General features: G+C 40.2%; 2 protein-coding genes across 4 annotated transcripts in view; one reads left to right on the top strand and one right to left on the bottom strand.

Moving 5' to 3' along the window:
- The window catches only part of nit2 (nitrilase family, member 2), a 28,170-nt gene extending 12,968 nt beyond the window's left edge, over positions 1-15,202 (bottom strand). The window contains exons 1-5 of one of the 3 annotated variants that reach the window (XM_043701151.1): positions 15,089-15,202; positions 8,882-9,070; positions 3,213-3,331; positions 2,120-2,240; positions 909-997 (exon numbers count right to left, since the gene is read on the bottom strand). In XM_043701151.1, the coding sequence (XP_043557086.1) occupies positions 909-997; positions 2,120-2,240; positions 3,213-3,331; positions 8,882-8,912 (360 nt within the window). In that variant the 5' untranslated portion in view covers positions 8,913-9,070; positions 15,089-15,202. Of the gene's footprint in view, positions 1-908; positions 998-2,119; positions 2,241-3,212; positions 3,332-8,881; positions 9,071-14,966 lie in introns of all 3 variants that reach the window. The other 2 variants (XM_043701153.1, XM_043701152.1) reach the window with 2 other exon arrangements.
- A 41-nt stretch (positions 15,203-15,243) lies between these two features.
- On the top strand, positions 15,244-16,191 carry LOC122555301 (histone H4). Its single transcript, XM_043701154.1, has one exon. The coding sequence runs from the start codon at positions 15,354-15,356 to the stop codon at positions 15,663-15,665; it is 312 nt and encodes a 103-aa protein (XP_043557089.1). The 5' UTR covers positions 15,244-15,353; the 3' UTR covers positions 15,666-16,191.
- Positions 16,192-23,195: the final 7,004 nt, after the last annotated feature.

The raw sequence follows: 23,195 nt of genomic DNA, 5'->3' as shown, positions 1-23,195 counted from the left end.
TGTAGTTGCGGAAGATGGACTGTTCCACATATCCTACGAAGAGGTAGGCATAGCTGGGGCCCATGCGGGTGCCCATGGCTACTCCTTTCGTTTGGAGGAAGTGGGAGGATTGGAAAGGGAAGTTGTTCAGGGTGAGGACCAGTTCAGTCAGTTAAAACCCTAAAGAGGTTATTTAAAGCTTAATATATTTAAACAAGAAGAAGCTATCCTCAGTTCCACTCAAAACGTTGAAGGAGGAAGTGGGAGGATTGGAAAGGGAAGTTGTTCAGGGTGAGGACCAGTTCAGTCAGTTAAAACCCTAAAGAGGTTATTTAAAGCTTAATATATTTAAACAAGAAGAAGCTATCCTCAGTTCCACTCAAAACGTTGAAGTCACAGGTGGCTTAAGCCCACTAATGTGTTAGTTACAGCATATGTCATGTTTACAAGTGGCATTTTGGGTACTACAGGAGCTGTTTCCTTTCAATTTATTGAAATGTTTTGGGATAATGGGATTACACTTTTACCTTGGTTAAATCTTTGAATCTGAATCTGTATTATAAGTAGATAGTTTGAATTGTTCTATTTTATCTTCCTTTATTCTGTTCCACTGTTAAAGCCAAGTCTGCAGCAGTGGGTGTTTACATTTCAGTGAGAGACAAAATATTTTAAAAATAAAGAACAAAACTAAACAAAATATAATCTATCAAGCCAGGTTTCTGTCTGAAATCTGACTTGTTTCATCAATCGGGATCCTAGCAGTAGCTGCTTGATATCACATTCAAACCTGTAGGAAATTAATATTTTATTTTGGGCATTCAGAGAAATGGAGCTTTCCTCTTAACAGCCTTATTTAGCCTATAAAGTAGAAAATGCTCTTCTAACTCACTGCACAACTCATTCACTGCTTCATAATAAAGAGTTTAAACCTTTCTATATTTCATCAACATGGATCCATTTGGTGCAAACACTGTGCAGGTGTTGTAAAACTTCCCACCATCTTCCTCTGGAATGGAACCTGTAAAATCACAAGCAGCCATTTATACTCAGCTACTGTTGGCAAAGTATTGTTTCAAATCTATCAAACAATTTTACAAATACAATATAAAATAACACATTGCCCAATGCTTTCCTTTTTATTCTTGGTGCCTTATATTAAAACAGGTATCATTGGTTAAAGATGTGAATAATGTGTTTGTATAAGGCACTGATATTTTCAATATATCCCAAAGCGCTTTATCCCTAGTGCAGTGGCTGTTGTCATGTCAACAAGTGTATCACAGACTGCAAAAGCAAGAATGACATGACATTCTGGAGTTACATAGATGATACTGCACCCTGGCAAATTGCTCCCTGCTCTAGTTCAAATAGTGCTACAGATTCTTGCATGTCCCCCTGAGCTGCCATGCTTGATTGTATAACAGAGCGGGCTTGGAAGTTCAAGGTTGGGAATGGACATGTGCAGGATGCTCAGGGATGAAATGTCATTTTCTTAACTCCCCACAATTAAGTACACTCACCCAGGGGATAAATGGTAGTAGGTGGGCAAAACACCTTGTATGCCTGTTTAGGGATGGGGAGTGCCAGAAAACAAGAGGCACATTATGTGCTCAACTAATGCACTAAAGTTTCTCTTCAATACTATTGCGAACAGCTCAATCAACAATACACAATAATCCAAATGAAAATGCAGAGATCTCTCAAATACTACACTGAAATATAACTGGAATCTAGACAAAAAGGTAACAGTATGATGCATAACCTATGTGCATCTCACACACAGCTAGAGTGAAAACAGCTCTATAGTATACATGATCCTAAAATACAATTGTGATGTGCCTCTGATTAGAATTTATCAGCTGACTATATAAATTCTATATCGCTATTTGTCATTCTGCACCCATTACCAAGTTTCATAACAGAATTTTAAACTAATGCACTCAGCAACAGCCAGTTTTACATGCTCAATTTTATTTTCCATTGAAGTTTAGATTAGAAATTATACTTTGTGTTTTAGTGTGAAAATAGGAGCTTCCAAATTCCAATCATTAACTACTGAACAAAAAGTTGCTTTGTGAAGTAGAAAACAGCAATTAAATTTATTGGTTTCTTCCTGCAGTCTGCATTAACCCATACTGACCTCCAATAAGGTGAATCCCATTATCCTTTGCTACTTCAGACAACACTTGAGTTGACTCGCCTGGGATTTTTTCTGCATACTCTGGGAAATAATTTGTTCCATATGGAGAATTGTAACATTCCTGTGGTTTAAGATACATGAAGTCTTTAAAGCAGATATTCAGAAAAACCAAAATATACAATATTTGTTTCTATCATGACCTGAATTTAGTTCAGGGTTATGGCAGTGTACTTCATTAAAAAAAAGGCTATACTCAAGTCTATACTTGTCTGAACAGTCTGAACTATATAATAACGCACAAAAACAAAAGCTCAGTTTATAAGTACCCTTTGAATTCTTTTTCAGCATTATACATTTTATGCCCCAAAGGTGTTTTCCATATGATTTTTTCTTCCTTTCTTTTGTTTTTAAGATGAGAAACAGATGTTTGGCTCATTAAAATCTAAAATCAACTAGGAGAAAGTGAGGACTGCAGATGCTGGACATCAGAGTTGAGAGTGTGGTGCTGGAAATGCACAGCAGGTCAGGCAATATCTGAATACCTGATGAAGGGCTCTTGCTCGAAACGTCAATTCTCCTGCTCCTTGGATGCTTCCTGACCTGCTGTGCTTTTCCAGCACCACACTCTCAACTCAAAGTCTAAGCCCATCTGTGATCCGAATTGTTTAATGCAGCATATAATGGCATTCTGAGTATCTGTACTATTCTATCTCCACTGCACTGTCATACAGGCCAGTTATGGCATTTGCTGCCTTACACATTCTATCCCAATCTCTGTTTCAAATCTATTTTGCACCAATCTAAATCTATGTTGTCTAGTACTGAAACAAAAACAGATGGTGCTAGAACCTGCTGAGTATTTTGCACTAATTTCTACTTTTCTTTTGAGTTTTGTTTGTTGTAGTACTAGCTACTAAATCTATGAATAAAAGCAATAGGAATAAGCATAGGCCCTACGTTCCCTCAAGCCTGTACTGCTATTCAAAACAGGAAAGGCTCCACTTTTAAGTTTTGATGATAACTGGAAGGGTTAAATTGTGCAACAAGAAAGATAAATGGCTGTTGAACTTTTGTTGCTGAATGTTTTACCTACAGGGAGTGCTACAACCTTTGCCCCCTTCAATGCTGCTTCCTTCACCAATGTTCGGACTTTGCTGAGGTTACTGGCTTTCAGAGGTGACACTGTGAGCTGAATAAGCGCCAGACGGAATTCTAGGAATAAAACGCAGAACAGCAAATAGTCATTAATAAATAACTCAGTCACTATCGGCCTGGTATCGACTAATCTTGACCACAGAAACACACATTTGGTCCACTCACAGAAGGACGTTTTGCACCTTTTCAATCTGGAAATTCTGCCTAATTTTATTGAGCCTAGAGGTTAGCCATCGTCTGTGTAATTATACATTTATTTTAAACAAGGATTGGAGTGTTACACCATTCTTTGTGCACTTATTGTTCTGTCAAAATGGGGTTATCTTCCTTTTAGGCCATAAATTAAACACAGGCTCAAGTCAATAAGAGGTCATTTGTTGTTTGGCCCGGCAACTGTGGAAATGTTTAGCTCCGGGCAGCACCATCAGAAGGATCCAACATTTTAAGACTGTGTCACATCTGCGAATGCTATTTAAATTTGTATTACAGGCAGGTTTACTATGATGCAGATCATAATATTGGTAGATATACCATTTAATATCAACAGTACTGTTAAATTATATAAACACCACTAATACTAAAGTGTGCCTGTGCATTTCTTTCAAGTAGTAAAATTTGACTTACATTAAATAAGGTCATCCAAAGGTTAGTTACTAATAGTTAGTTACTAGTATTGTAGTTTGAAATTGTCATTCCTGCAATCAACTAGCACATTGGTTCACAATTCATTAGTGTTTTAAAGATTTTCATTATTGCAGTTACTTTGCTTCAAGCTTCTCCTTTTCCTATCTGTGACCTCTCCCTGTCCTTTACCTAGTGGAGAATTTGTCAATCCTCCAAACTGGCCATTCATGTACCTTGACCTACCACAGATAAGCTATTGTCAATTGTCTAGGCCTTAGTTTATATATGCTCTCACTGAAAGTCATAGAGATGTACAGCACAGAAACAGATTCTTCAGTCCAACTCATCCATGCTGATCAGACATCTCGCCCCATTTGCCAGCATTTGGCCCATATCCCTCTAAAGTCTTCCTGTTCATATACCAATTTAGATGCCTTTCAAATGTTGTAATTGTACCAGCCTCAACCACTTCTTCTGACGGCTCACTTCATACATGCACAATCCTCTGCATGAAAAAGTTCCCCCCTAGGTCCCTTTTAAATTTGTCTCTTCTCACCTTAAACCTATGCCCTCCAGTTTTGGACTCCCCACTCCAGGGAAAGCATCTTGTCTATTTACCCTATCCATGTCCTTCATGATTTCATAAACCTCTATAGAATCACCCCTCAGCCTCTGACACTCCAGGGAAAATAGCCCCAGTCTATTCAGCCTCTCCCTATAGCTCAAATCCTCCATCTCTTGCAACATCCTTGAAAATCTTTTCTGAACCCTTTCAAGTTTCACAACATCCTTCCTATAACAGGCAGACCAGAATTGCATGCAATATTCAATAGTGGCCGAAGTCCTCCATTCGTCCTCCTCCTTCTGAAGCCTCTCTTTTTTACCCAATTTTTCGGTTATCGGTGTTGATACCTCCTCCTTCGGCTTGGTGCCATTTTTTAATCCAATAAAACTTCGTGAAGGGTCATAGTAAATTTTATCACTTTACTGTATACATTATTTTAGGATTTCAGCTGATTAGACAAGTCAGATCCCAGATCCGAAACATGACTCGATAGGCCATAAATTTTCCTGTTCTTTGAGTTTACCGTGGAGCTCAGTCATTCAACTAATTAACAAGAGGCTGTGAATGGACTTCTAAAAAAAAGACCACAAAAGTTTATTACATGAGAAAAAGGCTAACTACTTTACACCAGACAAGAACTATTAGACTTATCTTATCACAAACATCAGCAAGAAAGAAGCATCCCTTCCATCTCAACAATATGCTTATAGACATCAAATCGCAGTGAGGGACTGCCCTCATTTAGATGGCACTGTTGTAATCTCTCTCTCCTAGATACCCTTAAAACAACTGCCAATTCAGCTTATTATTACTTAACATTGTTTCCGTAAACATATGTCCTCCAGCCTTGAAGAATGGCTTCCTCTCTTACAGCCCAATAGCCACTTGTTTCGGGAGCTTTCTTCATCTTGACTTGTAAACATGATAGGCTCTCTCCCCAGCCCTGGCTGCCTGTATAGTGCCAATAACAGCACCTCTGCTGCTATGGGCCTCTTCCCTCTGCAGGAACCTGCTTCTGGTTCTTTCCTGTTCTCTTTGATGTTCATAAAAACTGAAATCAGCAAACAGTAGAGCAATTATCTCCTGAGGTGACTTGCTGTCCGTTCAACTAAAAACATCATTTCTTGTGAATGCTGCTTGGAACTCAAACTTCAGAATGACTTTTAAAATGACAAATTTTCATAACTCTGAAAATTCATTTTTCATGAACTTCTAAACCTAAGTTCACAAATAATAATACATTATGCACCTTCATAACAATCACAAAGAACACCCTTTGTTTCTTAGCAGCTTGGTTCATACCTTGCCACAGAGGTTCATATTAGATAAGAAAAACATTGGCCTGTATAGGAAAGACATTTTGTTATACATAAAATCAAGATAATGAAATTCACAAGATGCATCGAACAGGCATAATCATCCCAAAAAAATGACACCAAACTTATAAAGGAGATATTAGAAAGGGAGGCTAAATACTTGGATAACAAGTAAGTTTGAAAGGAAGGTCTTACAGAAGGAAGAACAGGTGGACAAGTAGAGGCTGAAGGTAACTCCAGACTTTAGGGTCTAGGCACCTGAAGGCAGTGTTTCTGGACCTGGCCACGGTGCATCAGAAGGTCCAACAGCAGGCTGTGGAGGAAGTAGTCTGGTCCAATAACTTGTCTGCTTTCTAATGTTACCAATGTCCCAGTAGAGTAACATGATTGCCTCAGCCTTCCAGGACTGTTGGTATGAGAGGGATTGAATTGTATCATTATCCTTGGGAATATCATTTTAATTGGGATTTCTTAAGGTTCCTGTTAAAGTTTTTGTCTGTGCTCCAGTTTATCAGTTGTGCCACAAGAAAGGGGTACTTACACCCTTTTATAATTAATAAAGTTCTAGGATTGGCTGAAGATTGGGTGAAAGAAGCCAGGGAAGATACAGGGGACCAAAATTGGGGAAATGCAGGGTTTTCAGCAAGTAGTCAGGCTAGAGGAGAGGTATGGTGAGGCTATGAGATGATAATTTTTAATTGAAAGTGCTTGGATACCAACCTGAATGTAGATCAGTCAGCACAGGGATACCAGGTGAATGAGAACGTGGGCAAGAGTTTTTAATGAGCTTAATTTAAGGAGGCTTGAAGGTTGGAAATCAGCTAAGAATGCATTGACATAGTCAAGGCTATAGGTTAAAAAAAAGGCAAGATTGATGCTTTAAATGGAAGCTGGGCAGAGGTAAATGCAGTGATGAAAGAAATTATGGAGGTTGAAGCAGGCATATCTTGTGTTGAACTTTCGAAGGATATACTAAATTTCTGTGGATACAGGAAAATCTTTCATGACCATTAGCCTGAAAAATTAATCCTGTTAATTTCTCCACGGATACTGCCTGGTCTGCTGAATATTTCCAGTATTTTTATTTTATGGTACACTTATTGGAAAGATTAGCTTAAGGTTACGGGGAAGTGGGTGGGGGTATGATGAAGAAGGTACAGATGAGTGGATGAGGTCTGGATAAGTCTTTGGGAGATTTCAGAGCGAATGGTGCAGAGAGTGGGATGGGAATCCATTACTGTGGATCGTCTTGATGTGACTCTGGAATCAAGTGGGAATAATCCTACTGAGCTCAATGATATGGAAGAAGGATTAATGAATGGTCAACTGTGCCAATGCTTGAAGAGAGGCCAGTGAGATTGAAGAGGGCTTCTGCTGCTCAGTCATGGAGGATGTCAGTTCCAATTCAGGCTATATCCACATAACGGTGTGAGTGGAACCGCAATTGCACATTCAAACACAAGTTCTGAGAAATATAGGGATGAATTTGAAAGATGGCAACTGGTTTAAGAATGGATGTTGGATGTTTGGAGGGGGTTTGAGAGGAGTGAGGGGAAGATAGTGTCCACTTTCACAGTCAGGGGGTCACAGCCCCTGATAAAAGGGGGCATTTACAATGTTATGGGAACATGAAAGTCAGGAATAGTAGTTGGATAGTCAACATTTGGAGTTAAAAGAGAGTGGTTTGGGTCTTGTAAATTAATTCAGGCCAGAGAAGATGTGAGGGGGAAAAATAGGAGAGATGCTAAACAGAGATTCAGAATTAGGCACAGGGGGGTTTGAGTGTACATTGGGGAAAATTGTGGCACAACTGTTAGCTGAACAGATGGCTTCAACCTTTGTGACAAAGAAATCCACTAGTACCTTATACATGTAGTGCAGGGGGATGGTTAGGGGTTGCCAATAGATGGGAGAGCTTGCAAATACATCCACCATACAAATAAAACAAAGTGGATGCTGGAAATCTGAAACAAAAACAGAAATTGCTGGAGAAACTCAGCAGGTCTGGCAGCATCTGTGGTGCAAAAACAGTTAACGTTTCGAGGCCAGTGACCCTTCTTCGGAACTGGTTTGGTATCCACCATTCAATCTGTTAGCTAAATTGTGGTGCTGTAATCAGTTGAGTCAATTAGTATGTATTGTAGCCACTATATCAACTGTGGGAAAATACTCATGCAATCAGCCTCAAAGTGTTTAGATTCTCACTTCAACAAATTGTGGGCGGCACGGTGGCACAGTGGCACAGTGGTTAGCACTATTGCCTCACAGCACCAGAGACCCGGGTTCAATTCCTGCCTTAGGTGAATGACTGTGTGGAGTTTGCACGTTCTCCCCGTGTCTGCGTGGGTTTCCTCCGGGTGCTCCGGTTTCCTCCCACAGTCCAAAGATGTGCAGGTCAGGTGAATTGGCCATGCTAAATTGCCCGCAGTGTTAGGTAAGGGGTAAATGTAGGGGTATGGGTGGGTTGCGCTTCGGCGGGTCGGTGTGGATTTGTTGGGCCGAAGGGCCTGTTTCCACACTGTAAGTAATCTAATTCAATCTAATCTAAAAATTCCCCAAAACTGGATTTAAGCTTAATCTTATTGGAAACAAGGTTTAAGGAGAATCACTTCTGGAACGTTTAGACAGGATACAGCCAAACTCAAAGCCATGTTTTAGAATTCTATGATTCTCTGTTTCTGGAGGACAGGGGGGGGGGGGTAACCTATTGAAAAGAACAGTTTTCTTTAATCGGATTCATTGAAACACTATTATTTGCCGCAAAAAAAAACACTTTTTAAAATGCTCTATGCAACAAAGCGGTAGCCGCTTTAAAGATGCGACAGAATTTACAATAAACTATAAAATTAATCTCGCGGATTCTTTTAAAAACAAAAGGACGGACGAACTCGGTCGAACACCATGAGTAGTATTTAACGACTTCGCAAACATACTTGCAGAGATCTTGAAATCAAATAGTTAGACAGAAGCCTGTATCTGACTAAGAGTAGCTGGGTCCCTCAAACAACAGCAACAAGTATGTGGAACGGGTTTGGAAATTGCAAAAAAAAACAAAACCAAGGGAGCAATAACATGAATGTCTATGGCCTTGTAATAACTTACTTGTTGCCGCTGCTGACATGTTGTCAGTCATGGAGAAGCCCTCGACAGTGGAACGACTAGGGTGAAACTCCTGCTTTTTCAACTCCACTGGCTGGGGTCACGTCGCTTTGCAGCGGGCGGGGAGATGCTCGGGAGTTGTAGTATTTCACTCTGCCTGAAGTGGACTACAGAGGCTGCAGGCGGAAAAACCTGGAACAAAGTCAACCATTCATTCAAGTCACTAATGCGGAAGTGCCCAGTATGACTTGAAGCTCTTAACCATTTGTGCTAGTCAAAAACCTGGGTGGGCATTATATATTTTTTCTCTCGATTTGTTACAATCATTGTGCTTTAATCAATTTAGATGAATATATGTTTAAAATGTCAATATCCAGAAGCAAAAACCAATAACCTCACAACTTCTGGAATCTATAAATGGGAGATATCAGCTTTCATATTTTCTTTAGATCGCTTGGGTGTTTTGCCTGTGGTGGATTCAAAACTAAACACTTACATTGATCAAGCCAGATGACAAAGTTGCAAATAGAAAATGGAGCTGACAGATGCCTCACCAGCAATCCAGCTTTAAAACCGAACCTGAAATGCTAAGGAGGGAAAGGATTGGGAACTGGCCTGGGGATTTATAGCGTCAAGATTATAAAGGCCTACTGCACAGAAAAAGCTTCCTCGATCTATCGAGTCTCACCGGTCAAAAAAATAACCATCTAACTATTCTAAGCCCATTTTATAGCTCTTCCCCATAGCCCTGTGTGCCTTGGCATTCACAAGTATACATCTAAATACTTAAATGTTATAACTGTTTCTGCATTTACCATCCTTGCAGGCAGTGAGTTCCAAATGTCTGCTATTCTCTGAATGATAACATTTTTCTTTACATGCCCTCTAAACGGCCTGCCTCTTATATTAAATTTACACTTGCCATCACCAATCCCTTCACCAAAGAGAAAAGCTCCTTCTTGCCTACCATGTCCATATCCCTCATAATTGTACGCATCTCAATCATATCCATCCTCAGTATCCTCGGCACCAAGGAAGTCAAGATTAGAATGGTGCTGGAAAAGCACAGCAGGTCAGGCAGCACCTGAGGAGCAGGAAAATCGACATTTTGGGCAAAAGTCCTTCATCAGGAAATTCCTAGCTAACAGCAATTGTTACAGCTAACCTGAGAATTCAACTTTTAAAAAAAGGTTTTGTGATTTACACATGAAAGAAGTGAAACTATCATGGTATTCGAACAGATGAAACACTCAACAGACAATCAAGGTATTTTTCAATGTATAATTTCTGTTACGTCACACTAAATTTTTACTATAAATTCTGTGCCTTACAATTGTGTATTCCACAATCACCTGATGAAGGAGCGGCGCTCTGAAAGCTAGTGCTTCCAATTAAACCGGTTGGACTATAACCTGGTGTTGTGTGATTTTTAACTTTGTACACCCCAGTGCAACATCAGCATCTCCAAATCATTTAGACAATTCAACATGGATAAAATCAAATGTCACCTTTTAGCATTTACAAATCCAACTGTTAACTAAAAATGCATTTAAAGTAACCAAAATGTAATATTTTTATGTTAAAATTCAACATTCAGGACTAATGGATGCATTTGGAAAAACTGTGTACGGTCCTAATTAACCATGCTAACTATTTGATTTTTCTTTAACAAAGCAACCTATTTTGATATTCTACACTAATAGATCAAAATATACAGACATTTAAGATAGAAAGCAGTGATACAATTGATATACAAATCACCTAGAGAAATAAAACTCTTGGCCTGGATAGATTTCATCCAATGTAAAAGCCAGCAAAATGATAGAGGAGACATTATTATATTTTTATATAGATCTTAAAAAGGAAATTATGTCAGATGAGCAGCCAATTAACTCTCCATATTTAAAAAGAAAATGTGTGGACTAGGTCTGAAAACTGTAGGCCAGTTAGTTTAATGGCGGTGAGAAGAAAGAGGATGAAAACATTACTCAAAGATGTGTTAAAAGAGAAAAAAAGTAGAAACTGAAATAGAAGAGGATTCAGCACTGACTCTAAAAGTGAAGATCATGTTTGATCCACCTTATTCTATTCTTGGAAGTGACAGAATGATAATGAATATTAGATACACTTGGATTTCCAAAGGCCTTTCAATAGTAATAGACTCATGTTTAGAGATCTGAGGCTGGATTTTTACACTGTCCAAATAACTACCTCAGAAGGCTTGAAGGTGGAGTAGGGCACATAAAATCCAGTGGGTGGCCCACCTGCCACTTACTCGGTCTGATATTTCAGCTTGGAAAGCCTTCCCTTGGGCCTATTTAAATGGTATTGGTCATTTAAGGGCTTCATCCTACTTTCCTTATTGTACCAAAATTGAGACTGCTGCTCTCTAGTTCTGAGGAGGGGTCACTCGAGTCAAAACATTATCTCTGATTTCTCTTCACAGATGCTACCAGACCTGAGTTTTTCCAGTAATCTCTATTTTTGTTTCTGATTTACAGCATCCACAATTCTTTCATTTTTTTATTCATTATTCTACCCATGGTGGGAAAGTCCCATGCCACCAGGGTAGCCTTACAGCTTGGTATAGCTTTCAAAACGTTATTGGGCAATTGGGTCCTCTTCTGGATATTTTGCCATATGGCTTTTTGAATCCAGGCCTGCAAACCCTTGATGAGATTCCCAATGGACCCAAGCTCCTGAGCATTGGGCTACTCCTCCCCCAAGGTGACACTAGGACCACATAGGCCATCCATCCCATTGACCAGCATCCTTGGTGGGACTTTCCTGACTCTTTAAGCTGGGTGGAACAGGGCAAAGACTGTGGAGCACCATTAATTCAACCCATGCAATCAGGGTTTAAGTAGCACCATGGACAGCAAGCTGAATATCAAACAGAAAGGGGTTTAAAGGAAGTCATACGGTAAATCGTGAGAAGTGATGTTTCACAATGACAGGTTCTGGAACACCGTTGTTGACGATTTACATAAACAATTTGAAAAATTGCACAGAATACCAAATTTGAGGCTATAGTTAATACAGATGGACTGAAACAAAATAGATCTTTAATAAACTTGCATAACAGTAAGATAATTTAGTGAATGGACTTCAGTATAAGTAAAAAATAGGAACTGAATGAGACCATTCAGCATGATCATAGCTGATCATCTACCTCAACCCCATTACCAACATCCCTTGATGCCCTGAGATGTAAAAGCTTTCAATCTTAGACCTGAACATATTCAGCAACTGAGCATCCACAACTCTCTGAGGTAGATAATTCCAAAGATTTACAACCCTCTGAGTGAAGGAGTTTCCCCTCATCTCTGCCTTAAATAGGCTCTACTCTTTATTCTGGGATTATGTCTTGGTTCTAGACTCAGCAGGTGGGGATACATCCTATCTTTATCCACCCTATCACACTTTGTAAGAAATGTTTATGTTTTGCTAATCACCTCTCATTCTTTGAAATTCTAGACAATACTAACCCATTCTTTTCAATCTTTCCTCATAAAATTATCCTGTCATCTCAGGATTTGTTTGGTGAACTTCTATTACATTCACGCAATGGAAAATCTATACTTCCTTATATTAGAGGACCCAAACTTTACAGAATACTCTAAGTGTGATTTCACCATGACATGATACAATACAGCAAGACATCTTTTTGATGTGCAGTAACACCAGTCATCTCGCGCTCTCCAATGAGATAGCAGCTTATGGTCCTCTGAGTCTTTGGCAACTTTTACTTTACTTCTGTACCTGAATGACCCTGTGATGAACATCAACATACCACTTACCTTCCTTATTGACTATTACATCTGTGTGCTTGCTTTTAGTGACTCATGAACAAAGACACCCAAGTCCTTTTAGACAAAATACTGACCTACCTCTGACAATTTAACAAAAGCTCCGTATTTTAGCTTACTTACAAAAGCGATAATTTCACATTTGTTAACATCATTTCCAGCTTCCAAGTTCTTGCTCATTCACATAGCCCTCCAAGTCCTTTGTTCCCCTTGCATCTTCCTCAATATTCACAATTGCACTTAGTTATGTGCCATTAGCAAATTTAGAAATATTACAAATCCCCGCATGTATTTAGCTGATGACAAATGAGGCCCTAGCTCTGATCCTTGTGGTAACCCCACTGATAACCCAACCTGCCTTCCTGAGAATGGTCCAAAGATGAATTGTGAATTGGCCCTTGTAAATTGCCCATAGTGTTCAGGAATGTGTAGGTTAGGTGCATTAGTCATGGGAAATGTAGAGTGGTTGGGGAATGGGTCTGGGTAGGATACTTTGCAGAGGGTTGGTGAGGATGTGTTGGGCTGAATGGCCTGTTTGCAGGATTCTATGATTCTATTCCTACCCTCTGTTTTCTCAACACATTGAAGTGTACTATCCAAAATTGCATGTGCTCTAATTACTAAGTTCCTGTGTAAATGCCTTCTGAAAAGTCAAATACACTATACCCTGGTTGTTTATGTTACAAGTAACTTCCACAAAACAAAGTTTGGAAAACATGATTTGCCTTTGTAGCATGGGCATAAATGATTGTTTTTTTTTTCAGGTTAGTAGGATGTAAAAAGTGGTGTGCTCAGAGATCAGTGCTAGGATCTTGATATGTTTACATCTTTAATAAATGACTTAGGTGAAGATGTGGAAGGTATGTTGCCAAATTTGCCGACAATGCAAAGACAAGTAGGAAAGCAAATTGTGAAACTGACAAGGAGATTATAAAAAGATAGGGGTTAGGTAGGGGTTACATGGGAGTTAAATGGTAAGCAAACATTTGGCAATGCAGCATAATGTGGAAAAGTGTGAAATAGGCCATTTTCAGAGAAATTTCAGGACTTTGAGATGCAGAGGCATCTGGGTGTCCTCATGCAAAACAAAAAAATCACAAATGTTAGTATGTAGGTACAGCAAGCAATAGGAAAGTTCATAGAATGTTATCATTCTTTGGGAGGGGAATTGAATACAAAAGTAGGGACAAAAACAGAAATTGTTAGGAAAGCTTAGGAGGTCTGGCAGCATTTGTGGAGAGAAATCAGAGTTAACGTTTCGATTCGCTGCAGCCTTAGAACAAAAGTAGGGAGGTTATGCGTCAGTTGTACAGGGCACTGGTGAAGTCTCATCTGGAGTACTGCGTTATTGGTCACCTTATATAAGGAAGGATGTAAACATACAGGAGGCAGTTCAAAGAAGGTTTGTTCAACTGTTCAACTGCGGTTGGACTACTGAGGTTTAGAAGAGTTAGAGGTGTTTTGATTGCAACGAGTTCTGGCTGATTAGATGTGAAGCCATGATTAATGGGAGATCGAGGGATTACTGTTTAAAAATCATGGGTTGCCAATTTAAAACAGAATGGTGACTATTTTTCTCTGAAAGTATTGTTAGTTTTTGGAACTTTCTTCCTGAAAAGATAGTAGAAACAAGATCCTTGAATTTTTTTTAAGGCAGAGGTAAATAGACTTTCTTACCACCATTTGAAAGGTTATCAGGTGAGGCGGGAATATGGGTTTGGTTACTTACAATCAGGAGGTTGGGTGGGCTGAATGTTTGTAAATCGACGTTGATTCGGCACAACTTTACCATCCTTTTCGAAGTGTCGAATTATCACACCCTTTATAATGGATCCTAATATTTTCCCAACAACCGTTTTGTCATGCAGTGTAGAAGAACCCTACTGGACAGCATCGCTGTAATACTTATTTGAGTTAAAAATCACACAACACCAGGTTATAGCCCAACAGGTTTAATTGGAAGCACACTAGCTTTCGGAGCGACGCTCCTTCATCAGGTGATTGTCACAATTAAACCTGTTGGACTATAACCTGGTGTTGTGTGATTTTTAACTTTGTACACCCCAGTCCAACACCGGCATCTCCGAATCATGGATACTTATTTGAAACAGCTCTCCAATCAGCCCCACGAATCTACATTTTCTCCCTTCCAGTATTCACCCAATTTCCTCCTGCAAGTAACTGCTGAATTTATTGCCACCGACATTTTACGTATTGCATTCCCGATTCATCCCGCATGCCTCCATGCGTTCTGATTTACACGTCCGACCTTTGCTTACCCGAATGTTTCACCTACCGGATGCAGTTACCCGCCTTCACTTTTAAAATATATGACTTAAAAATATCCAATTTGGAACAGGCTAGATAATCTGTAAATCTCGCTTCTACAAAGTTTCCTTACTCTTGAGGACAGTCCAGTTCTTCCAAAGTAAAAAATGAAGCTGGAAGGAGTAGAGAAGACAATCAATCAACTCTCTCTCTATTTCCGGATAGAGCTGGAAATTGAAACATTTGGAGGCGGGAACACAACAGAGCGGTGACGTCAGTGCGCGTATTACACCCAGGTCCGCTTCAGCTCAAGATCTCTTTGAGAAGAAAGGGCTTGTGCTTCAGTCTGCGGTCGTTGTTGTTATCGGCTGGTTGGTTGAGTGTGGTTGTAGCGCAGCATGTCGGGACGTGGTAAAGGCGGCAAGGGACTGGGCAAAGGCGGCGCCAAACGTCACCGCAAAGTGCTCCGAGATAACATCCAGGGGATCACCAAACCAGCCATCCGCCGGCTGGCGAGGCGAGGCGGAGTGAAGAGAATCTCCGGCCTAATCTACGAGGAGACCCGGGGTGTCCTGAAGGTCTTCCTGGAGAACGTGATCCGGGACGCGGTCACTTACACCGAGCACGCCAAGAGGAAGACGGTGACGGCCATGGATGTGGTGTACGCCTTGAAGAGACAAGGCCGCACTCTGTATGGATTTGGCGGTTAAAAGGTCCCGTTCCAGCCCTCATTTAAGACGGACTTTGTGATAGTTTTTTTAAAATTTTGTTGGTAGAAGTTTTGGCTTCAGTAGTGCGCTTGGCTTGTGCTTTGGCGATTCGGGGTCCGTCTTGGGGGTGTCGAAGAGATGTGAGGAGATCGTCAAGATGTTTCGCTTCTGATTGGCTGGCTCGTAGTTTGAAAATAGACCAATAGGAATTGGCGGCGTTTGCTATCCCTCATTTGCATATCAGCGTTGATAAATATAGTCGGTCCACAGTATCCCCGCCACTTCCAGCTGCTCATCCTCATTGTCTGATTGAAATGCAAACACCCTCTCCCCCGCGTTTAAACTCTTCTACAATCATGATTTCATTCTTGTTTGATGCAATGGCTTTTTTTTTCTGCTTGGTGACAAGTGGGACATTTTAACTACCTTTTTAGTGCAGTGTGCCTTTTTTTCTTTTTTAATTTGTTTGCTGATTTGAATCTTGTCTGCTCTTTTATTGCAATAAACAGATGAGTTCATTTTTCCATATCATTCTGTCTTGTGTTCTTCTCCTAGTCGGGCTGTTATGACCTGATTCTGGATTAGTGGTGCTAGAAAAGCACAGCAATTCAGGTAGTATCCGAGGAGCAGTAAAATCGACGTTTCGGGCAAAAGCCCTTCATCAGGAATAAAGGCAGTGTGCCTGAAGGGTGGAGAGATTAAATGAGAGGCTTTACCCCTCCAGGCCCTCTGCCTGTATTCCTGATGAAGGGCTTTTGCCCGAAACGTCTATTTTACTGCTCCTCGGATGCTGCCTGACCAGCTGTGCTTTTCCAGCACCACTCTACTCCAGAATTTGGTTTCCAGCGTCTGCAGTCCTTATGTTTTTACCCTGTTATGACCTGATCTTGACACATTTGGAATCAATTTGACATGAATCTCCCTCGAAGGGTAACTCGACCTTAACGCTAATTGCTCTTTCTCCACAGATACTGCTAGATGTGAGGTTATATAGTAATTTGTTCTTGCTTCTGTTTCTGACTTCCAGCATCCTAGGTTCTTTGTTTTATTTTTAAGCAGGAATCTAGTAGCCTGGTTACTTTAGCTTTTCTATACACTTCAGTAGCTTGCTGGGTTTTCGTTTGTAGTTGAGCACTTCCAACCAGTTCCAGCAATCTAGATTTAGTGTTTAAAATATAATAGGCCCTTTTTAGTTCTAAATTAGGTTTTGCTGTTCTAATTGTCTGGTGTTTTTTCCTTAAATCGTGAATTCCTAACTGCACTCAGTCTTGTTCAGGTTGACCTCCTGGCAGACTGGTTTTCACTGGCATGTAATTGACGTTAAGGGATGACTTAGTGGAGGTCTATTTTAAAGGCAATTCTGTCTGGGTTTTTGAAATTGAATTTTAAAAAATGAATCTTTTAAAAAGGCAGTTGATGGTAGGCCAATCTGTTTTAAACTTAATAGTAGGCCTCACCTGAAGTAGGAGGCTTATGGCAAAGGTTGAATTTAAGTCTAATCGTTAGAGCAGGAATATTTCACTTAGTGAAATCTGTATTAGAGGATGATTTGTGGTTGCTGTAAAATAAATGATTTCAAGGCAAGGAAATTTGATCTGCCTACTGCTATCATTCAGCTTGTAACTACATACTTTTACGTTGAAGACGACTTTTCCTGGAGAGATACAGGAAATTATGTAAATAAGGGATGTCCTATGGACATACAGAAGATCTGATTTTCTGTACATCCTAGGGTACTAGGTTAAAAATCACAACACCAGGTTATGATCCAACAGGTTTATTTGGAAGTACTACTTTTGGAGTGCTGCTCCTTCATCAGGTGGTCATACAACCTGCCTCACAGTGCCATGGACCCAAGTTCAATTCCAGCCTCTGGCGACTGTCAGTGTGGAGTTTGCACATTCTCCCTGTGTCTGTGGGTTTGCTCTGATTTCTTCCCACAGTCTAAAAATGTGCAGATCAAGTGAATTGGCCATCCTAAATTGCCCATAATGTTGCCTGCAATATAGGGCAGGGGAATGGGTTTGGGTGGGTTACTCTTAGAGGGTCGTTGTGGGCTGAAGGGCCTGTTTCTATTCTGTGGGGAATCTAATCTTTAAGGATTAAATTCCATTTGCCACTTCAGCCTATTTGACAGTCAGTTTATATTGTCATCTATGACCTCCTTGCTAGTTACCATCAAACTTTTTAATGTCCTCTGCAAACTGTTTATTTATTCTTTGGGATGTGGATGTTGCTGGCTAATTGCCTGCCCAAAAAGCAATTTACTCAACTAATTGCTGTTGGTCTAGTCACATGTAGGTCAGATCAAACAAGTTTACTTTCCTAAATGGTGTAGTAGATCAGATGGTCTTTCTGACTATTGTCAGGTGTTTCTTGGTCATTGTTCGACTTTAGTGGCATTTGAATTGAATAATTCAAAGTTTGTGATAATGCCACTAGGCCACCAGCTCTCCAACTACCACCTCCATTCAAGTCATCACAATGCAAACAGGAGTTCTAGCTCAATCCTGTAATACAGTACTGGACACTAGTTGTTTAGCTTGGTGGCAGTCACAGATTATCATCCTCTACTTCCTAAGTTTTGATGTTATTTACTCTGGATCCTCGCAGCTCTTGACTCTAACCAGTTGGCTTTGCAAGACCTTGAGAAAAGCCTGACTGACAGCCAGGCAGACTGTATCAACTGAATTGTACTGAAAAGCTTAAAATGTAGTATAGTAGTAGGCCTGATGAGTTCAGAATTAATTTAAAAATCAGCACCAGAGTTAACAAAAGAAATGGTGGATGTAGAATACCTCCACTTCCAGAAAACATTCTGGATCAGTGTGCCACATTTACTCCAGATATCTAAGTCTCAAGACACAAGGGATGAGAAAACTTTCCGCTGATTACCATGTATTATCTTCCCTTAGCTGATGACTCTATATACCTCCATGTTGAATACTCTTGGAGGAACCACTGAGGGTAACCAGAATACTGAATGTACTCTGGATGGAGGATTTCAATGGCCAACACCAAAAGTGGTTTGGCAGCCACAAAACTAGTCCAGTCCTAGGCTGGGTCCATAGCAGACGGTAAGGGAACCAACAAGAGAAAAACATACTTGCTTTCCCTCTCGCCACTCTGTCTGCCACAGAAACAACTGTCCACGTCAGTATCAATAAAAGTGGCAGCTACATGGTCCACTTGGAGATCTAGTCAACTCTTAACATTGGGAATATCTTATTAGATGATGTGTGCCACTATCACTGTGCTTGGTGGCACTGACTTTGAACAGATCTAGCAACTTGATGGGTCATCCATGAGGCATTGTGAGCTGACAACAGCAGCAAAATCTTTCTCCAATACAATCTGCAACCTCATGATCCAGTGTATTCCCTGCTCATTCATCACAATCAAGCCAGGGGATCAACCTTGGGTTCAAAGAAGAGTGCAGGAGATATGTTAGGAGCAGCACCTGGCATACCTTAAAAATGAGATGTTACCCTCTTGTAGCCAAACAGCACAAGCACCAAGTGATAGTTAAACTTAAGAACGTAAGAAATAGGAGCAGGAATACACCATGTGGTTCCCTCCAGTCCACAAATTAACAACCCTTTGGGTGAAGACATTCCTCCACAGCTCAGTCTGAAATCTGGTCCCCCTTATTTTGATGCTTTGCCCCCTTGTTCAAGTTTCACCTGCCAGTTGGAACAACCTCCCTGGTTCAATCTTATCAATTCCCTTCATAATTTTATATGCTCCCATAAGATGAGATTTCCCTCCTTCTGAATTCCAAAATGTATAGTCTCAGTTTACTCAATCTCTCCATGTAAGTCAATCCTCTCAACTCTGGAATCAACCTAGTGAACCTCTTCTGCACCTCCTCTACTGCCAGTACATCCTTTCTCAAGTAAGGAGACCAAAACTGAACACACTACTCCCGGTGTGGCTTCACCAATCTCCCACACAACTGCAGCTCCTAGTTTTAAAATTCCATCCCTCTAGCAATGAAGGACAATATTCTATTTGCATTCTTAATTACCTGCAAACTAAGGTTTTGTGATTCATGGACAAGGACAGCCAGGTCCCTCTGCACAGAAACATGCTGCAAGTTTTCACCATTTAAATAATAGTCCATTTTGCTGTTATCCCTACCAATATAGATGACCTCACATTTATCATGACATGGAGACAGCGGTGTTAGATTGGGGTGGACAAAGTTAAAAATCACACAACAGCACTTTATATAGTCTGTTATGGACCAGGCAAGAACTCCTCAAATTCTAAGAGCGTAGTCCCTGATCCTAACTTTGCTAATTGTTTTAAGTAGGTGTAAGTGGATATTCCAGGAGAGATGTAGCTGGTCAAACCACTTAGTTTTATCAAAACAGAATTTACTTACAAGATTATGGAACAAAATACACAAAAAAGGAATAATAAAAAACTTAAACTATCCGAAAACCCAACAGATTATCCGAATTTAGTGATGCTGTTCCAAATACTTGCAACAGTCCTCATAAACACCCCTTGGCACGAAAGGTAAAATCAAACAGGGCCTTATGGGAGAGAGAGAGAGATGGCATGTAGCTGTTTCTTAGATCAGTAGCCTCAAACTGCCTGACTGCTTTCAGTGAATAGTCAGACTGCCATAATCCAAATCAAACCAGACAAAAGCTGAGCTGGGAGAACTGGCTACTCCCCATCTGCAAACTTTGACACCAGAAAATAAACTTATCCCACTTTTTGCTTTGTTAGTTATCCAATCCTCCATCCTTGCCAATATATTACCTGTAATGCCATGCACCTTTATCTTATGCAGCAGCCTTTTGTGCAACAACTTGAAGAATGCCTTCTGGAAATCCAAATACACCCTGTCCACTGCACATAATGTCCTCAAAAAATTCCAGTAAATGAGTTTAACGTAATGTGCCTTTCATGAACCCCTGCTGCATCTGCCTGATGGGACAATTTCTATCAGATGTCTCGCTATTTCTTCCATAATGATGGATTCAAAGATTTTTGATTCCACAACCAACAGATCCGATCTAAGGTCTCTAGTCCTGCCACGTCCATTTGTGAATGATGGTGGACAATTAAACAATTCACAGCAATCTTCTCCAGGGCTCCTCAGCAGCACAGCTGCCAGTCTTCAGCCAATTTTATTCACTCCACATAATATCAAGGAATGGTTGGAGGCACTAGGTAAAATCTGAATCATAGAATCCCATAAAGTCTGACTCTCCGAAGAACATCCCGCCCAGACCTACATCACCAATATTTTCCATGGCCAATTCACCTAACCTGCACAGCTTTGGACTGTGGGAGGAAACTGGAGTACCTGACACGGGAGAATGTGCAAACTCCACACAGAAAGTTGCTAGAGGGTGGAATTGAACCCAGGTCCCATAAGACAGCAATGACAACCACTGAACCACTATGCCACCGCATACTGCAAAGGCTATGGGTCCTGATAATATTCTGGTAACAGTACTGAAGACGTATACTCCAGAACTTGCAGCATTCCGAGCCAAGCTGTTCCCATACAACTGCATGACATGGATCTACCTTATGAAGTGGAAAACTGCTCAGGTTTGTCCTGTACACAAAAAGCAGGACAGATCCAATCTCGCCAATGACTACCCCAGTTTACTCTTGATCATCAGTAAAGTGATGGAAAGGGTCATCAACAGTGTTATTCAGCAGTATCTGTTCAGTAACTGTTTAGATTTTGCCAAGGCAATTCAGCTATTGAACTCATTACAGCCTTGGTTCAAACATTCCACATTTTTCTACATAGATGTTATGGATCATTGGTGTAGTACTGGGGTGGACAATGCTAGAAGTCAGACGACACCAGGTGGTTTGTGGTTGTGGTTTCAAATAAACTGGTTGGCGTATAATCTGGTGTCATCTGACTTTTGACCTTACATAGATGTTACCTGACCTGCCAAGTGTTTCTTGCACTTTTAATTTCTATTCTGGTCAGCAGAGTAATTGGGTGCATTAAGGCTAGGCTTGCTAACTCATCTCACTCACAGGGAAGAGAAATGTGTGGGCACTTTGTAATGTTCTCAGCAGTGCTTCTGATATTTTCTTGGGGCACAAACTGACCACAAGAAGGTCTACAAAAGATATTTAGTCAGGCAGAGCAGAAAATCCACCACACAAACTACTCATAGCAAAATGAATGTGTTTCTACTCAAGGGTAGAAAATGCTAACCCTGCTCTGCCATGGCACCAGACTTGTACTACTCCATGAAAGAGATCAGAGGCAGCTCATCTTCAACATGCAAACTTGAAGTAGAAAACACGGTTGGGTTTGCCCTGTTAAAGCTGAATCTAGATGGAGATGGGTAGGAATGCCAGTTTGATATCAATTCTCAGACTTGATGGATAATTTGGATATACAGAATTGAATGGTAGCTTTTTCTGTGATTGGGCTTGCTTTGGGTTGGGGGTGGGGGGTAATTTCTGCAAACCTGGAAGGCATTTGACACTACCTAGTTGAATGGTAGTGTATGAAACAAATACACTGATTTTCAAAAATGTAGATTTCTTTATTTCTTCTTGATCTAGGATGATGGCAGTAATTCTCATGTGATACAGATAATGAAAACTTTACTTCAGCAACATCAAGATTTGTGAATACGTACACAATTCAACACCACCCCAAGTAAAAGATTGCCAATCAGCTATTCCCAAATATTCCGTTTGCCAAAACTGATGGATTTTGTTGGCACAGGATCTAATTTTAGTATAAGCATAGAAGCAGTCAGTCCTCAGATTATTACATCGGAAGGCAAACAGTATCAGAACAGAAGGGTGAAATTACATAATGCTGCACACTTCTCAAAGTTAACCACCAAATTACAGTGGTTAATCTTGTCTTACTTTAAAAGGTTGTAGAAGTAAAAAGTGACAAATATTGCAAAGTTAAGTTTCATAAATCTTTGTTATATATCAGAAATGCTTGCTTTTAAAAAGAATCTGTTTGCCTACTCTCTTCATTAGAAGATGGAAGCCTTCTGGGGGAAGAGCTCCACAGCAGCTAAACACCCACTGATATTTTATTCAAATGGTTATTATTCATAACCAACAAGCTACATCACTGTAGTCACTACAGTTGAGTTTGGTCTTACGTTTAAACACTGTTCACATACCCAGAACTCCACAATCACTACCTGCAAATTTGGTTAGTTTTGCGCTTCTTGGCTTCTAACTAACTTAGTTCTGATTCAAACAGGTCAGCTAATTAGCAAAACTACTGAGTTATTTATCAAAGCTATTCATCTACTTTATATGACTGAGGAAACTGTAACCTAGTCAGTTCCCAATGAACTAGTTTCCAGCAGCCTCTTGTCTTAGGGAATCTTTCTATCTCTCTCTAGAAGCTGAGGATTTAAATTCAGTTATTGAAAAGTATAGTGTTGTAACTGCAGGAACAACCAAGGTACTGTAATTAGTGAAATATCAGAGGAAAAATTCATTTCTGATACAATACAGATTATAAAGTTCATACAAACTTTCACACAGGTAAGAAAAAAG

This window comes from Chiloscyllium plagiosum, chromosome 12, assembly GCF_004010195.1.
Source record: "Chiloscyllium plagiosum isolate BGI_BamShark_2017 chromosome 12, ASM401019v2, whole genome shotgun sequence".
In the NCBI taxonomy this organism is placed as follows: Eukaryota; Metazoa; Chordata; class Chondrichthyes; order Orectolobiformes; family Hemiscylliidae; genus Chiloscyllium; species Chiloscyllium plagiosum.
Note: the sequence above shows the minus strand (reverse complement) of the source record. Positions and strands in the feature narration are given on the sequence as shown.